This window comes from Tupaia chinensis, unplaced genomic scaffold (assembly GCF_000334495.1).
Source record: "Tupaia chinensis unplaced genomic scaffold, TupChi_1.0 Scaffold000484_1, whole genome shotgun sequence".
NCBI classification, from domain to species: Eukaryota; Metazoa; Chordata; class Mammalia; order Scandentia; family Tupaiidae; genus Tupaia; species Tupaia belangeri.
In genome coordinates, this window is record NW_006159996.1 from 547,798 (window position 1) to 565,252 (window position 17,455).

General features: G+C 49.7%; 2 protein-coding genes across 4 annotated transcripts; one reads left to right on the forward strand and one right to left on the reverse strand.

The window, feature by feature from the left end:
* The first annotated feature begins 30 nt into the window (after positions 1-30).
* SMIM33 (small integral membrane protein 33) lies at positions 31-3,738 on the forward strand. Its single transcript, XM_027774849.1, has 2 exons — positions 31-60; positions 2,830-3,738. The coding sequence occupies exons 1-2, from the start codon at positions 31-33 to the stop codon at positions 3,178-3,180; spliced, it is 381 nt and encodes a 126-aa protein (XP_027630650.1). The 3' UTR covers positions 3,181-3,738.
* A 4,434-nt stretch (positions 3,739-8,172) lies between these two features.
* STING1 (stimulator of interferon response cGAMP interactor 1) lies at positions 8,173-16,523 on the reverse strand. 3 transcript variants are annotated; one of them, XM_027774826.1, is made up of 8 exons: positions 16,407-16,523; positions 15,999-16,077; positions 15,332-15,558; positions 15,020-15,203; positions 14,655-14,763; positions 10,763-11,001; positions 9,861-10,047; positions 8,173-9,323 (listed from the first exon to the last, which is right to left on the reverse strand). In XM_027774826.1, exons 3-8 carry the CDS (start codon positions 15,556-15,558, stop codon positions 9,130-9,132), a joined length of 1,140 nt encoding a protein of 379 aa, XP_027630627.1. In that variant the 5' UTR covers positions 15,999-16,077; positions 16,407-16,523; the 3' UTR covers positions 8,173-9,129. The 3 variants fall into 3 exon arrangements, with proteins under 3 accessions (XP_027630627.1, XP_027630626.1, XP_006156252.1); XM_027774825.1 differs by having other exon boundaries at positions 15,999-16,149; XM_006156190.3 differs by lacking the exon at positions 16,407-16,523 and having other exon boundaries at positions 15,999-16,211.
* Between the last annotated feature and the right edge of the window lie 932 nt (positions 16,524-17,455).

A 17,455-nucleotide genomic window follows, 5' to 3' on the forward strand; every position in this document is an offset into this window, starting at 1 on the left:
GGCACTCAGGTCCTGAAGCTGGCAGGGGGCATGGAAGAGGTGCCAAAGGGGATGGCTGAGGTATTCTCAGAGTTAAGGCTGGGCCCAGAATAGTCCAGATGTTCCCGGAAGTGCAAGCACAGGAGAGAGCTGTGAGGGTGTGTGCTGAGGGTGTGTGCCTGTGAGCCCCACAGACGTGGCAGCTCCGGGTAGGGGCTGGACTGGGGCAGCTAGCTCTCCTTTTCCTGGCAGGCCACCAGTCCCAAAGGAGTCTTGCACCTGTCCCGGACAATGCACCAGGTAGACCTTTCACTTACCCTTTCCTGCCAGGCTGGCCTGACTCTCTTCGGGGGCCCCATGCCCTTCACTAGCCTGAGTTTCCCTTTTGCCCCTGTACATCCGGAGCTGCTTCCCAGCCCCCGCCCCGGGAGCTCTGTGCCTTGAGCTCTTGAGAGCCTTGCAAAGGGTGGAGGTGGGGGTGGGGGAAGCCTGGGCTTTCCACAGCAAAGGATATGTGTGGGCGATGGGGTGGGGTGGACAGTGTGACTGAGGGACTAGAGGAAATGGGTTTGTCCTGGGCAGCTTTCCCTGGACTCCAATCATCTACCCATGGGGCTGGGGCTCAGAGTTACAACAGGGGCTCCGCTCCACAGGGTCTGCCCCAGAGAGGTCCAGCTGGGGGAAGGGAAGCTAGGGAGAAACCGTTTCTCAAGTCTGGTGATGCTGGGGTGGTGGTGCTAGCCAGGTGTCTGGCATCTCACCAGCTCTGGGGTTTACAGTTTGAGGTTTTCTGCCTTCATGGAGATCCCTGCACTCCCACCTGACACCTAGCAGGGAAGAAAAAGAAGTAGGAATCATGAGCCCTTGTTTATTTTTAGTTTTGCTATAGGGCGTGTATACTCACCGGAAAGAGATGGATAGAGAAAGAAAGAGTGGAAGAGTGAGAAGTTATCCCTCAGGGGGATGGCCATGCCACAATCCCTTCTTCTCCACTCTGCTGTCAGGTTCTGAGCACACACGTACATGTGCTCAGCATGATTTTCAAGCCATTGGGTCTGAAAAGTCATTCATGTAGAGAACCAGCAGTTAGCGTAATGGGTATGTCGCTGGACTCCCACGTAGTCGACCGCGGTTCGTGTCCCGGACCCGGGGGCTTAAAACTCACGCCGGGTGCGTGTGCGTGCGTGCCCAAGATCCCGAGAGGAGAATGGAGGAGAAGGGAGGGCGGCGTGACCATCCCCCCTGGGGGGTGATTTCTCTCTTTCTGTCTCTATGTCTCTCTCTGTCTGGCGAGTGCACGCGCCCTACAGTGAAAATCTCTCTCTCAAAAAGAAAAAAAGTCATTCATGTAGAATCCAGCCATCTTTAATTATTATTATTATTTTAATTAGGCCAGAGAGAGAGAGAGGATGTGAGAAAGCAAGCTGCCAAGTGTGGGACTCAAACCGTGGTCAGCCACTTGGGAGTCCACCCACCTTAACCACCATGCCCCATACTAGCCCTGCTCCAGCTTTTGATAGAACAATCCAGAGACACCAAGGTAGACCAGCACAGAATGTCCTCAGTCTGTCCCAGGCAGAGGAAGGAATCATGCGGGGTGCTCCCCGAAGGCCCCCTCCACCTGACCCTGGGGAGAGGCATAGTCATAGGATGAGGCATCACCCTATCTCTCCCCAGACTTCTGGACTTCATGTCCCCACTCCCACCCACACCAAGGTACCTCTTTTCTGCCTTCCTCATGATGGATAAAGATAGTCTAAAGTGCTGGACCCCCTTTCTCTCAGAAAGGGACAGCAGCTAGGAGCATGCTAAGATTCCTGGTCTAGGACACAGGGTCTAGTTGGGAATTTTGCTGGAGATCTGGGAAGAGAGGGCAGGGGGAGGAGATTGGGGGATCAAACCCCATATGCCAGGCTGTAATGAAACCCCTCTTTGTCCTTTCTGAACAACTTTGTCTTCCTGTTTCTGTTCCTTTCTTCTCTGACTCTGTCTCTATTTCTATCTTTTATTTCTCTTTTCCTGTTTCTATCTTTCTCTCTCTCTGTATCCCCATCTTTTTTAAAAAAAGAATTATTTATTTTATTTATTATTATTATTTTAAATGATTTTTTAAATTATTTTATTTAACTTTATTATTAATTTGTTTTAATTTGACCAGAGAAGGACAGAGGGAGAAAGCAAGCTGCCAGGTCCAGGACTCGAACCAGAACCATAGTCGGCCATGTGGGAATCCAGCACCTTAGCCACCACGCCATCTGCCAGCCCCATTATTTTTTTCACTTGCTATAGTCATCAGAGAGAGAGAGAAAGGGAAAGTGAGAAAATAAGCCACCAGGTCTGAGACTCAAACCACAATCAACCATGTGGCGTGGACTCAACCATGTGGCAGTCCAGTGCCCCAACCACCATGCCATCTGCTGGTCCCTCCCCCTGTCTTTTTTTTTTTTTTTTAATCATTCATTTACTTTTCATTTGACCAGAGAGAGACACAGAGAGCAAGAAAGGGAAAGTGAGAAAGCAAGCCACCAGGTCTAGGACTTGAACCATGGTCAGACATGTGGGAGTGTCCAGTGCCTTAATCACCACGCCACCTGCTGGTCCCCTCCCCCTGTCTTTTTCTTTTGTTCTCTGTTGCTATGTTTGTGTCTACCTGTGTTGCTCTGTCTCTCTCTCCCTCTGTTTCCTCTGTCTCTTCATCTCTCTCCATTTTTATCTCTTCTCCTCTCCGTCTCTCCCCGAGGCTCCCTGTTGCTCTCTTGGTTTCCCTCGGCTATCTATCTCTGTCTATTTTTGTCTTTGTCTGTGTGTACATGCCTATATCACCCCCTCTCTCCGCCTCTCCCCTCCAAGGCCTGGTCTTCTCCAGCTGTGAATGGTTCATCAGAGCAGAAGCCTCAGCGGCAGCCTCCGGAAGTGCTGGACGGGGTCTGGGAAGCACCTCGAGGGGATGGGCTGCCCCTGCTCACCGTCATTGTCGCTGCCTTTGTCCTGCTGGCAGTCTGTATCGTGGTGGCAGTTCACTTTGGGCCGAGGCTGCACCAGGGCCATGCCTGTCTCCTCACTGAGCCACCAGCCCCAAAGCCAGAGGGTGGCATTTACCTCATCCACTGGCGGGGAAGGGGCTCCCAGGACAGTCACGAAGAAGCCCAGCAGGAACCAGATGGGCCCAGATCCAGCGTCGACGAAGTCACATATCTGTAGGAGGAGACTTTGAGCCAGCCTGACCCCACTCAGAGCAAGAAACTGGACCGAGAATTAGGACAAAAGCGATTCGGAGCCTGGGCATCAGAGCTTCGGAAGGGCACACTGGACTCAGCAGGAGCTGCCCTCTCAGAGTATTTATAGAGAAAGTCCCACTGTGGATAGGAGAAACAAAAGAAGCTTGCAAGCCCTGCCCAGAAACATACTGCCATGGTCATTCCCAGCGTGCGAGGCCACCCTCACGCAGCTACCCTGTCTTCTGCAGGGACCCCCAGGCCCCTGGGGCTCCGTCTGAGTCCCTGGCCCCTCCTTATCCCCCTAATCTTTTCTTCTGGTGAAAAATGAATTCAGCTTGGAAGATACCACTGCCTACTCCACTTCCAGGCCGAAATGTCAGAGGCCTCCACGGAGCGGTCCTGTCTTCACAGCCCCCCAGATCCTCTGAAGGCCAACCAAGAACCAAGACGAAAAATCCAGAGGCCTGCCTTCTCGAAGACTCACTGGGACTCAGGGAAGGAAGAAATATCTGTTGGCCTTCACCCACTGACAGGCAGCCTTTTGTCTGTCAGGGCCCAGGCTTTGCTGAAAAACTGTAATGCCCCAATCACCATCCATAGTTCAAAGATTGGCTTTGACTGGCCCCCGCTGACTCTGTCTTGCCTTCCCAGGATATGGTGGGGGAGCTTGGGGGTTTCTCATTACCGCCCACTTTCTGTTGACACAAGCCTAGTATTTACCACAGGACATTTCCCAGGTCCAGAACTTTCCAGCTAGAGGAAAACAGGAAAGGAAAAGAAGCACAGTTGTACTTGTTTGGGGAAGGAAGGACAAGGACAGGGACCCCTCCCCTCAGGGGTGGGGCATGGGGTAGTCAGCATGGCCGGGAAGGCGAAGCTGGGCCTTCTGGTGGTTCTCTGAAAAAGCACTCGTTTCCTCAGAGTCTCTGAATCTCACTCATGTGCAGTCAAGAACATGCAGACAGACATTTATGGAGGGACCTCTGGTGCTTTACCATGGGGACGAGTCACCCTTGGGGCCTGGCTTCAGTGAGAAACCAGTGTCAGGGAGCAGGGAAATAGAGATGGAGAGGGACAGAAGTGGCGACTGCAGCGTGTGCACGGCTAGACTCTCCTCCTTGAGGACTGGTGAGGGGCAGCTATGTTTTTTTTGTGTGTGTGTGTTTATTTTTTTGGAGAGGTTTTTTCGCTATAGGGCACGTGCGCTCGCCAGACAGACAGAGACATAGAGACAGAAAGCGAGAAATCACCCCCCAGGGGGGATGGTCACGCCACAATCCCTTCTCCTCCATTCTCCTCTCGGGATCTTGGGCACGCACGCACACGCGCCCGGCGTGAGTTTTAAGTCACTGGGTCCGGGACGCGAACCGTGGTCGACTACGTGGGAGTCCAGCAACATAGTCATTATGCTAACTGCTGGTTCCCAGGGGCAGCTATGTTTTTAATAGCTGCTCCTTCTTGGGGATCAGCTATGTACTGGAGCTTGGCTTATCTGTGGACCTACAAATACTGTATTGCTCACAATACCTTGGATGAGGGGCCACTGTTATAGGTATCAATTTTTTTTTAGAATTATTTTACTTAACTTTATTTATTTTAATTTGACTAGAGAGGGGCAGAGTGAGAGAGAGAGAGAAGGAAAGTGAGAAAGCAAGCCACCAGGTCTCGGACTTGAACTGTGGGTGGCCATGTGGGTGTCCAGAGCCTTTAACCACCAAGGTTTTACCACAGAGCATGTCCCCTCACCAGAGAACAGAGAAACAGAGAGAGACATTGAGAAGAAAATTGAGAAATCACCCCCCGGGGGGATGACCACACCCACAGTTCCTTCTCCATTTTCCTCCTGGGATTTTGGGCATATACACACACATGCACCCCTGCGTGATTTTCAAGTCACCAGGTCTTAGACTCAAACCACAGTCGACCATGTGGGAGTCCAGTGCTCTAACCACTACACCACCTACTGGCCCCACCAATTTTTCATTTATTCCCCCAAATGAGACATTTTGCCATTCATACTCTTAGATACAACATATGAGACCAAAATGGAACGTCTATAGCACAAATTTATTATTATTTTTTTTTAGATTTTTGCCATAGGGCGCATACATTCACTGGAAAGAGAAAGAGGGAGAGTAAGAAATCACCCCCAAGGAGGGATGGTCATTCCCCAATTCTTTCTCCTCCATTCTCTTCTCAGGGTTTTGGGCACACATACCCATACACCCAGCATGATTTCCAAGTCTCTAGATCTGGACTCAAACTATGGTCAGTCATGTGGGAATCCAGCTGCCTTACTACCCCACCACCGGCTGGCCCCTACAGCACGTGTTTTATTCAATGGCCAAAGAATGGAGAAGTGAAGCCCAGCTCTCACATCTACTTTCCACGGGTCTTGAGCTGGGAATTTTGAGATATAGCAAATGGAGTAATGAGTGAACAAGATAGGATAATAAAAGGAAGAAATATTCAGAGCTTTTCCTGGAAAAGGTTGGGACTTTCCAGAATTCTAAAGCCCATCTACCTCCTCTCTCTATGAGGTTATTTCTGGTCATAACCATAGAGATTGCCAACTCTCATGGCACTTACAGCAAGTGCACCACTCAGCATGCTAATAAAGCACAAAAAGGAAATCATGAACTTGAAGTTTAGACACAGTAGGTTCAGGTGCCACCTTGGTTCTGACTGGTTCTGGCTGGGTTCTTTTGTGGAGGCTTTATCTTTTTGTTGTTGTTGTTGTTGTCATAGGGTACATGCATTTGTCAGAGAGAGACAGTGAGAGGGAAAGTGAGAAATCACCCTCTGGGGGCATGGCCCACCACAGTCCCTTCTCTTCCATTCTCCTCTTGGGATTTTGGGCACGCATGCACAAGAACCCAGCATGATTTTCAAGCCAACCAGGTCCGGGACTCAAACTATGGTCGATCATGTGGGAGTCCAGCACCACCTGCTAGCCCCATGGAAGCCTTATCTTAATTATTGACATACATCATAAAAGAAAAAAGACATTGCTAGGGAGGGGCTGGGGTCGAATAAAACCATGGGCTCTATGGTGAGTGGAAAGATACCTTTGGGGAGGGGATGGGGTATGGTATGAGTGGGGGCTAAATGGTGGATACATTATCCCCAGGCACCAGCAGTTGGTGTAATGGCTATGTTGTTGGACTCCCATGTAGTCGACCGCAGTTCAAGTCCCAGACTTGGTGGCTTAAACTCACGCCGGGCACATGTGCGTGCATGCCCAAGATCCCAAGAGGAGAATTGAGGAGAAAGGATTGCGTTGTGGCCATCTCCCCTGAGGGGTGGTTTCTCACTTTCTGTCTCTCTATCTTTCTTTGTCTTTCTTGCAAGCACACACACCTATAGCAAATAAAAAAAAAATCTTTCCAAAAAAAAAAAAAATCCCCAACTTACACTTGAGGAAACCTGCTTACAAAGACACTCAGATAGACACAGATACTGAGTGGTGGGGCTTGGATTTGAACCTGGGGCTATCAAACTCCATACCCTGAACACCATGCTGGGGAAGGTCAAGTTGGGGAGGCCATTGATACTGGTCAGATTTCTAGTGTAGGAATCACTGGTGTAATGTGGGAGGGTCCTCAGATCTTGGGGACAGAATGACTGAGACAGCTAGGGAGAGAGGGGACATGTTCTCCTTTGACTCCCTTAGTTCTGTCACACTTAAGGACAGCCACTTCCTTCTTGCAAATGTGTGTAGATCTACAGTTCTTCACAGTGGTCTGTATACAGAAATGCAGGGAGCATTTATGATTAAAAACAATGGGAACATAGGAACAAGTCCAGCCTGGTGGGGCAGATGAAACTGGCGGAAATGGGCTGCCTTTTCCCCAGAGTGGGGCAATGGTGTCATCACCGTGTCGTTGCAGTGACTCAGCTCTAATGGTGATGGCATCCGGGTGGCATGGTGGCTGGTCATAGGCCTCCTAGCTGATCTCCTCTTACAAGTGCTCTTCTCCCTATTCCTTTGTAGGCTTGCTCATCCAGGGATACTTATTCAGTAGTCCCTGCTCCTTCGTGTGGCTCCTTCCCCAGGACAGCTGTGCTCTACTCATGGCATCTATGTGCCAGCTCAGGCCAGTCTCTGGCCCTTACTCCCCAAGCCTCCCATTAGAGACAGGGCAATGAAAGGGCAGGGAGGTGTGGGGTTCTGTCCAGCCCGATGCCCTCAAGCCTGACTGGTGGGCTCTGCCTGGATAGAAATGACACCCACCACCTCACTGCCCCTTACTGGGATGGGGGGATGAGGGGACAAGCAGATTTGGCCATCGGGTATAACAAATGATCAGTCTGAGTCCTGCAGCAAAAAGGTGACACAATCAAATTGGGTAATCAGGGGAGTATTTTTAAAAGGGGCTATTGAGAAAGGGCAGAGTATAAGGAAACCACAGAGAGTGAGTACTCCACTGGGGAGCCAGCACTACCACTAGGCTTGAAGGGACCAGGGAGGCAGCACTTCTAGAAGCCTAGAGAGAGAAACGGTTAGAGAGGACTGCCTGTTGGGAGATCCCACAGTGACCTTGACACTGCAGGGAGAGAGTCAGGGGAATAAATACCCCAACCTCACCTCTCCTCCTTCTCTTCATTCTTCTCTGGGACTACTCATTCACTAACCATGACCAGAAATCAGAGGGCAAAGGAGGCTGTTGATGCCCTCTAGACAGGTCAGTATCTCAGTGCAGAGGAGGCAGAGAAGTGTGGAAAGCAGATCTAAAAGGTCTAGTGAAAGATACCCAGCACATGGGACCAGCAGTTAGCGTAATGGCTATGTCGCTGGACTCCCATGTAGTCGACCGCAGTTCGCGTCCCGGACCGGTTGGCTTAAAATTCAGGCCTAGCGCGTGTGCGTGCGTGCCCAAGATCCCGAGAGAAGAATGCAGGAGAAGGGATCGCGGCGTGGCCATCCCCTCTGGGGGGTGATTTCTCACTTTCTGTCTCTCTGTCTCTCTCTGTCTGGCAAGCGCACGCGCCCTATAGCAAAAACCTCTTAAAAAAAAAAAAAAAAGATACCCTGCACATACCTTAAGTTTACCTGCTATTTAGAATTTAGAAAAGCTTCCACACACTCACAGTCTTGACAATGTCCTTGTACGGAAAGCAAGGCAATAATGTAATTCCATTTCATAGATGAGGACGCTGAGGCTAACATAAACTAAACGACTTGCTCAAAATGTCAAGTCCAGGGCACTGGCCTTAGTCTATGTTGTGCTGCTCTAACACCATGCAACGACTAGGTAATTTATATTTATAATGAACAGAGATTTATTTGGCTCACAGTTCTGGAGATTGGAAAGTCCAAGATAAAGAGGCCACATCTCACGAGGGCCTTCTTGCTGCACCATAACATGAAGAAGGAATCACATGATGAGAGAGAGTGAGAGAGGACCCCAAACTTTTCCTTTAAAAAGACCCCATTCTTGCTGTAACAAACCCACTCCCACAAAAAAAAAAAAAAAAAAAAAAATTGGCCAGAGGTTGCATGTCCAGCCTAAATTAAAGAGAGATTCAAAGAGATCCATTAAAGGGTGCATTCATGGCACAATCCCTTATCCTCTGTTTCTCCATGCTGTTGGGATTTGGGGTACCCATGCACAAACTCCTGGCATGTTCTTCAAGCCACCAGGGCTGGGCTTTGAACCATACAGTTGGCCATATGGAATCTGACTCCCTTAACCACTAGGCCATGGCACTGGCCCCCAACCATCCCTTGAAGGTCCTACCCTTAAATACTGTTTCATAGAAGAGTAACTACAACACACAAGCTTTGGGGGACATGTTCAAACCACAGCAGCCTTTCTCTGCAAGGCCCCTGTCAGAAGAAATGGCTCTGCTGGACATTTAGCCATTGAAGAAAATCCTCAACCCAGAGTCTTGGGGTTTGCTGCAGGCTCAGGCAAGGTGACCCTGGGTCTCAGAAGACATCCGTGCGGAGTGGAAGAGGCATCTCCATGCCACTGATGAGGAGCTCGGGTTCTTGAGACAGTGTGGAGGCACCAGGCACCACTGAAGTCTCCGAACTGTACACAGTAACCTCTTCCTTTTCCTCCTGCCGTATGTGCCGGAGAACTTCCTGTGACAGCGAGAAGCTGCTTCCCTCAGCAGGTTCTAGAATGGGAGGTGACGGGGGGATGAGGATCTTACACATTCCCACTCAGACATACCCAGAGGACTTGCTAGAAAGATCCTCTGGTTCTCTCTACCTTCCTCCCATCCCCCATTCCCCTCTAGGGCTAGAGTTTCATGGACTCCTAGAGCTAGTAGTGGTTTCAGAGACCATGGATTCCACCCTCTTGGAGATGATGCTCAGAGAGGAGCAGAGATTTGCCCAAGGTCATACAGGAGGGAGTGGCAAGGCTGAGACTGCAACCCCAGTCCCAGCATTCCACACACATTGACCTAGTTTTCTTCTGCTTCCTCTGCCATCCTCAGGGGAAGTGAGAGGCTCTTGGAACCCACACCACCCAGAGCCTACAGCCGAAGACCTTGGAAAGCAATCAAGTGTTCCATGGTGGGGGTGGGCCTTTCCCAGGGGAGGAAGGGGCAGTGTTAAATGCACTGACCACTTGGGAAGGCCATGACATGGTGCTGCCATATCTCATTGCCCTCTGACTCCTCCCGCCCTCCAGCCTATCAACCCCTCACCCTGGTAGACGATGAGGCGGCAGTTGTCCTGTGCCTGGGGGGTATCTGCCAGGATATCCTCTAGTATCCGGCAGAAGAGTTTGGCCTGCTCAAGTCGATCCTCACGGCTAAAGCCAGCTCGGCCATCTTGTGACATGGCAAACAGGGTCTGCAAGGGGGTGGCATACTCCAGGACACAGGCGCCCGCCTAGAGAAGGTAAGAAGACCAGACTAAGCCAAAACCCAGGCAGACAGACTCCAGATCTTAGTTAGTGCCATGGTCAGGGGCCTCACTGGCCCAGTCTGCAGAGATGGGATCTTGGAGGAGGCCACCTCTATGGACTCTACTCTGCCTGGTCTGCCTTCGCTCTGACGTCCCATCCCTAAATCCAGGGCCAGGCTAAATTTACCCTTCACAGATCCTCTTCCTAAGATCCCACAGCAAGGCCCTCAGAGCTGGGCTGTCTTCTGCTCTGGCTGGAAACTGAATCTGGAGGTTGAGTTCTGGGGTTTAACTCTGGTCTGGATTCCCTTGCACCCACATAAAATCCTTCAGATGTTCTCACAGCCTTCATCGAAGGCAGCTTTACAGTAAGAGCACAGTATATTCAAGTTGAAATTGGCTGCTTTCTTGCTGTGTCTCTGAGCCTCAGTTTTCTCCTCCATAAGTAAGGATCACACATTCCTTACATTACAAAGTGGAGGTAAGGATTTAGTGAGTTGTTCAGATGAAGCACCGATGTCTGGCATGCAGTCAGTGCTCTATAAACATTACTTACCCCTCAGAGCTGGGTCTTGCCCAGCCCTAGGACCAACGGGAGAATGGAGGCTCAGAGAAGGGCAGCAAATGCTTATCAGTGCTTGGCCAGGGCCCAGGGTTCTGGCAGGGCAGACCTCTCCCAGGAACCCTCAGGAACACTCACTGGCTGGCCATTCTCCAGAAGCTCGTAGACGCTGTTGGTGTAGACCCGACCCTTGATGCCGGCACGGTCAGCGCTCTGCTGGGGCAGCATATGCAGGAAGCGAATGTTGGGGTCGGCTACACTCAGATCATCAGGCACCCCACAGTCCAATGGGAAGAGAATGTACAGCCGCCGGCTTCCTGCACCTCGTAGAGCGTTGTTGTGGAGCTGATTGTAGGTTTGGATCCGGGCCTGGAGCCCTGGGGTGGAGAAGTCCAGGAAGTCATTCCCACTAACCCTCCCACCCAGCCAATCCAGGACTGAGACCCAGGTCATTGTCTCTCTCTCAGCGTGTGAGTGCAAGAGAGTCTAAGGTCCAGGCCAGTCTCGCTGTGGAGATCAGGAGGGACAGAGCATCCAGGAACCCATAACACGCCTCCTTCTATTCTCATCACCCTTCCCCCCTCTCCCGACTTCTCTTTTGCCCAGATCTCTCTATCAGCTCTACTCATTCCCACACAGCTTTCAGAGCTGTGACAGACAAGCAGAGGCCTAGAAGGTGATGTTCCCAGCATTCCCAGGTGCACAGAGCCGGGCCTCTAGTTCCAGAATCATTTCTTAGCAGATGTCCCAATGTCAAGTGGAGACAGCAATGAAATAGGGAAGTCACAGCCAGCCTGTAAGCCGGAGGAAAGAGACACATGGACTCCACAGCAGAGTGGGCAAAGGCCCAGCCTATAGACAGCCCTGGGATCAAAGCCTAGCTCCTCTCACTAAGCCACCTGACATTGAACAAGTCGCCTAACCTTTCAGAACTGTGCTTTTAAAAAAATCTCTAAAATAGGAAAGATGATTATTGTTTCCTCACGGGATGCGAATTAAAAGAGAAAATTCACGGCAGGTGGCATGGTGGTTAGGGGCGCTGGACTCCCACATGGCTGACCGCCATTTGTGTCCCAGACCTGGTGGTTTGCTTTCTCGCTTTCCTTCTTTCTTTTACTCTGTCCCTCTCTGGTCAAATTACAATAAAAATAAAATAAAGTGTAAAAAGTTAAATAAAATAATTCTTAAAAAATAAAATTCACATGAAGAACACATAGCATTTTTTTTTTTAATTAGGCAGGGCAGGCAGGTGGCATGGTGATTAAAGCTCTGGAGTCCCACATAGCCAACCATGGTTCGAGTCACAGACCTGGCAGCTTGAAAATCACATCAGGAAATAGTGTAATGGTTATATCACTGGACTCCCATGTAGTCAACTGCAGTTTGAGTCCTGGACCTGGCAGCTTAAAACTCACACCAGGCTCATGTGGATGTGTGCTCAAAATTCCGAGAAAAGAATGGAGAAGGGATTGTGGTGTGGGCATCCTCCCTGGGGGGTGATTTCTCGCTTTCTGTCTCTCTGTTTTTCCTTGTCTGTCTGGTGAGTGCATGCACCCTAAAGCAAAAATCTCACTAAAATAAATAAATAAATAAAAGAAAATCACACCGGGTACATGCACATGTGTGCCCAAAATCCTAGGAGGAGAAGGGACTGTGGTGTGGCCATCCCCCAGGGGTTAATTTTTCACATTCCCTCTCTATGTCTCTTTCTTGTGAACACACACACCCTATGGCAAAACCTAAAGAAAAAAAAAATTTCTAGTGGTCTAGTGGTTAGGACTCAGCACTCTCATCACCACAGCCTGGGTTCGTTTCCCAATCATGGAACCAAAAAAAAATAAAATAAAATAAAAAAGCTTGTCAAAGGATATATGCACTCACCAGAGAGAAACAGAGACAGAGAGAAGGGGAGAAGGAGAAAGACTCTCCCCAATGGAGTATGATCACACTGCAATCCCTTCTCCATTTCTCCATCCTGTCAGGATTTGAGACACACACGGACATATACCCAATATGTCTTTCAAATTGTGAGGTCCAGGACTGGAAGTGCACAGTTAGCCATGGGACTGGATCCCTTAACTACTGAGTCACAGGGTCAGTTCTGCAGTAACTACTTATTTAAATATTTCACAGATGGGGACCAGCAGGTGGCATGGTGGTTAAGACACTGGACTCCCATATAACCCACCATGTTTCGAGTCCTGGACTCGGTGGCTAGCTTTCTCTTTCTCTCTCTCTGGTAAGCACATGCCCTATAGCAAATTTTTAAAAATAATAATAATAAATAATATTTAAAAAATAATTCTTAAAAAATATTTCACAGATGGGGACCAGCAGGTGGCATGGTGGTTAAGACACTGGACTCCCATATAACCCACCATGTTTCGAGTCCTGGACTCGGTGGCTAGCTTTCTCTTTCTCTCTCTCTGGTAAGCACATGCCCTATAGCAAATTTTTAAAAATAATAATAATAAATAATATTTAAAAAATAATTCTTAAAAAATATTTCACAGATGGGGACCAGCAGGTGGCATGGTGGTTAAGACACTGGACTCCCATATAACCCACCATGTTTCGAGTCCTGGACTCGGTGGCTAGCTTTCTCTTTCTCTCTCTCTGGTAAGCACATGCCCTATAGCAAATTTTTAAAAATAATAATAATAAATAAATAAAATTCAATAAATAATTCTTTTAAAGAAAAAGAATATGGGGCTTAGAATCATTAAGTAACTTGCCCAAGGTTATCTGTGAAAAATTTTTTAAAAATTTATTTTTTAAAGTATTATTTATTTAATTTTATTTATTTATTCAGTTATTTATTTTAATTTGACCAGAAAGAGATACAAGGGGTGGGAGGCAGTTAGAAAGCAAACCACCAGGTCCAGGACTTGAACCATGGTCGGTCACACCTCCTGCTGATCCCCTCTAAGCTCCATATTCTTTACCAGAAACTGAGCATATAACATCCTTTGAGACCAGCAGGTGGCATGGTGGTTAAGGCACTGGACTCATACATGGTTGACAATAGTTTGAGTCCCAGATCTGGCTACTTGAGGTTTACACCAGGTACATGTGTATGCGTGCCCAAAATCCCAAAAGGAGACTGGAGGAGAAAGGACAGAAGTGTGGCCATCCTTCCTGGGGGGTGATTTCTCACTATACCTTTTTTTTTAAGAATTATTTTAGGGGCCAACAGGTGGCTTGGTGGTTAAGGGTGTTGGACTCCAACATGGCCAACCCCAGTTCGAGTCCCAAACCTGCAGCTTGCTTTCTCACTTTCTCTCTCTCTCTGTCCATCTCTGGTCAAAATTAAAATAAATAAATAAAGTTAAATTTTAAAAATTATTCTTGAGACCAGCAGTACACATAATGGTTATGTCGCTGGACTCCCATGTAGTCGACCACGGTTCAAGTCCCAGACCTGGAGCTTAAACTCACGCCAGGCACATGTGTATGCATGCCCAAGATCCCAAAAGGAGAATGGAAGAGAAGGGATTGTGACATGGCCATCCTCCCTCGGAGGTGATTTCTCACTTTCTGTCTCTCTGTCTCTCTCTATCTTTCTGGTGAGTGCATGCACCCTATAGCATGAAAACCTCTCCAAAAAAAATTATTCTTTAAAAATAAAATTATTTAATTTAACATTATTTAATGATTTATTTGTTTATTTTAATTTGACCAGCAAGGGACAGAGTGAGAGATAGAGAGCAAGGGCAAGTGAGAGAGCAAGCCACCAGGTCCAGGACTCAAACTCTGGTCAGCCACGTGGAGTCTAGCGCTCTTAACCACCATGCCACCTGCCAGTCCCCTCACTATTTCTTTTACTGTCTCTCTCCAGTGAGTAACATGCCTTATGGTGAAAATCAAACAAGCAAAAAACATTCTTCATGCCTACAGGGATGCTTTGGGGATAAATGATTTGGTAGCCACGAAGTGCTTTGAAAAGTACAATGAGCTCTGGAAACACGGAGGCTATGTGTCTCATCATCTGCCTAGTAGGCCTAGAAGTGGGATGGAGAGGATGACTCACCCGGCAGGATCAGCCGCAGGTACCCAATGTAATAGGACCATGCCAAGCCGTGGGCCACATTGAAGTTCCTTTGTTCACAGACTGCAGAGACCTCAGCTGGGGTCAGGTCCTACGGACAGCAGGGTGGGGCTGAGAGGCATCCACAGAGGACACCAAGAGCCCTCCTCCTCTATGAAGTTTTTCCAGCCTGTTCCGACTTGTTCCCTCCTTTGCCATCACTGAACCCACTGTTCTGGGACCCAACAGGCTCCACCTCAAGGACTCCAACCTTTAAACTAGTCCTCCTCCTAGTACTGAGTTCAGAGCAGGTGACATTAGACACAGCTTCCAGTTGGCCAGATCCTCCGGCCTGCTCTGTGTCCTACCTGGAGGCTTAGGAGGATGCTTAGCGCCTGTGAGAGGCCCAGCAGGGCCAGCAGCCAGGTGACGGGCAGGCCAACCTCGTTTGGGAGGGAGCAGTAGAAATAGGAGGACAGGAGCAGCAGGGCGCCGCCGCGGATGGGACAGCCCAGGCTGGCCCGCACGGCTCTCCAGCAGCTGCCTTGGTACCTGGAGGTGACAAACACATCCCAGACCCCAGCCCAGCTCAGCCAGAGATGTTCGCAAGGGGTGGGGCTAGGAGTCAAGGGAGTGACACACGTGGGTGTCTGACTGCCGCGGGAATTGCAGGGAGTCACCTGGAGTGGATGTGGCACAGCTCCTCGGCCAGACTGCACGCCCCCTTCAACAGCAGTCCCAGCTGCAGAGAGGCCAGGTGGAGCACCAGGTTTTGGAGAATGTGGTCAGGCTGCTCTCCCAGCCCCCAAAGGGCCACGAGGCAGGCAACTAGCAGGAACAAGGCTGCCTTCTGGGCCCCACGACCCCGGGGCCGTGGAATGGACGGATGCAGGCTGGAGTGGGGCATCTGTGAGAATGAAGAAATCCATGGCCACGCTCTCCTTGCTTTCCTGCTCTTCCAGGACTGAGGCTCCAGTTGGACATCTTCCCCTCGGCTCTACCTTTTTCTGGAGCCCAGCTATTCCCAGTGGCTGCTCTCACAGATGCCTCTAAGGGACAGCCTAGGCACATGCCACCCCAAAGCTCCTGTCCAGGAGCAGTTTGTTGAAAACAGAGCAGTTCTGCCCATGCACAGTCCCTCAAACCCCTGTGAGACCATAGGCATGGTCACAAAAGAAGGCAGCAATGGCTCCAGACCCAGACCTAGACCTGAAGGTGTCCTCTGCAGCCCTACCCACACAGGGATTCAGATCTGAGCTCTCCTGTTCTTCGAATCCACCCCAGGGTGGATCTTAGTCAGCAAAATGGGAAACCAGCACTTTCGGAGCTCAAAAGGTGACTGCTCACCTCTGGGTCCCTGGGCGGACGAGGCTTAGTACTCCAGCTGGGCTGTTCCTGGTCTTCTGCCTCCTGGATACAGTTGCTCCTGGAAGATGACAGGGAGAAAAGGCCTGGCACGACAGCCACAGTGACCAAGGGCAGCTTCTCTGCATGCAGCCTGAAAACGAAACGTTAAAACAATTGAAGCTTTCTCCACAACACGCCTCACAGTTCAGCAGACCGCAGCTATAAGGGTATTTCCTGTTTCTCAGGGCGGGAGGGAGGGAGGAAGATCCCGCCCTCAAAGCCCTGATGGACCAGGCCCACCCTCAAAGCCCTGATGGACCAGGCCCAAGTTTTCCGGTGGGAAAGTCAGGGTTGAGCAAGACTTCATTCCATTGCCGTTTGGTACCTCCCCAAAGCTCAGAAACTTACTGATATCCATCTGCCGTCACACCCCCAAACACCAGATTTCTCTGGAGCCCCTGCTCAAACACACTCTATCCAGCCGGAGCAGGACTCCACGCACCCGGCCAAAGGCAACCCACAGCACATTTTTTATTTTATTCTGATTTTCAGATGCAGATCCTCTTTTTCTGAAGCCCATGACATCATAGGGAGGAGAGGGAAATGACCAAAGTGATTTCCTGTAACAACAGACTTTTTAGTAAAGGGCTTGGGAGACAGAGGCATGCAGAGGAGTAGAGTTCAGACTTTTTGCAGGAAGTGGCCGGCCACACCTGTGACTTCTTGGTGAGCACCGCTGGTTCCAGGCAAGCAGGCAGCTGTGTGGGTGGTAGCAATATTGAAATATTTACTGTGTCCCAGACACTATACCAACTGTTACATATACCATTTCTCTTTGTCCTCCCAGCCACCCTGTCAGGTAGATATAATTCCATCCCGTTTTACAGATAGTAATCGGAGACTCAGTGAGGTGAGATAACTTGACCAAGTAAGTGAGGGAGTGGAGGCCTGAACCAAGGTGGGTTCTCCAAAGCCTAGCTTGCCTTGTGCCTTGATTTCATGGGAGACAGTGGAAGGTGCAGGACCAAGTTTCATGCCTACAGTTTCCCTTGGGGTGGGGACCGTCTCTGACTGCTCCCTGGCAAGCCAATAAAGTGATTTGAGGACAGGGGCAGGCCTGGAAAGTGGGGTTAGGGTGGCGCCACAGAGCAGCCCAGGTCAGAGGGTCCTTACCTGAACCCTTGTCCTCATCACAACCAGACACAGGAAGATATACACACACTTTAGTAGAGCCCTCTGGCTCCCAAGAGCAATCAGACTTCCTGGAAACTCTCTAGTTTTTGTAAATAATTTTCTAAGAATGAAGGAAATTTCCTACACGGTCTCTCTCTAACGACTGACTCACATAAAGGTCTAGAAGGATGCATGACAGGGGTTTATTGTGCAGTGGGAATAGGGATGATTTTTATTCCATTCTCCCCTTTTTGCTCATTATATTTTCTAGGGTTTCTTGTCCC

Coding starts and splice junctions, on each gene's coding strand:
- STING1 (XM_027774826.1), bottom strand. CDS start 15,558: ATGCCCCACTCCAGCCTGCATCCGTCCATTCCACGGCCCCGGGGTCGT. Junction 10,048..10,762: donor TTCTGGAGAATGGCCAGCCA/GTGAGTGTTCCT, acceptor TACCTTCTCTAG/GCGGGCGCCTGTGTCCTGGA. Junction 9,324..9,860: donor CCGCCTCATCGTCTACCAGG/GTGAGGGGTTGA, acceptor CTCCCATTCTAG/AACCTGCTGAGGGAAGCAGC.
- SMIM33 (XM_027774849.1), top strand. CDS start 31: ATGGAAGAGGTGCCAAAGGGGATGGCTGAG. Junction 61..2,829: donor TGCCAAAGGGGATGGCTGAG/GTATTCTCAGAG, acceptor CTCCCCTCCAAG/GCCTGGTCTTCTCCAGCTGT.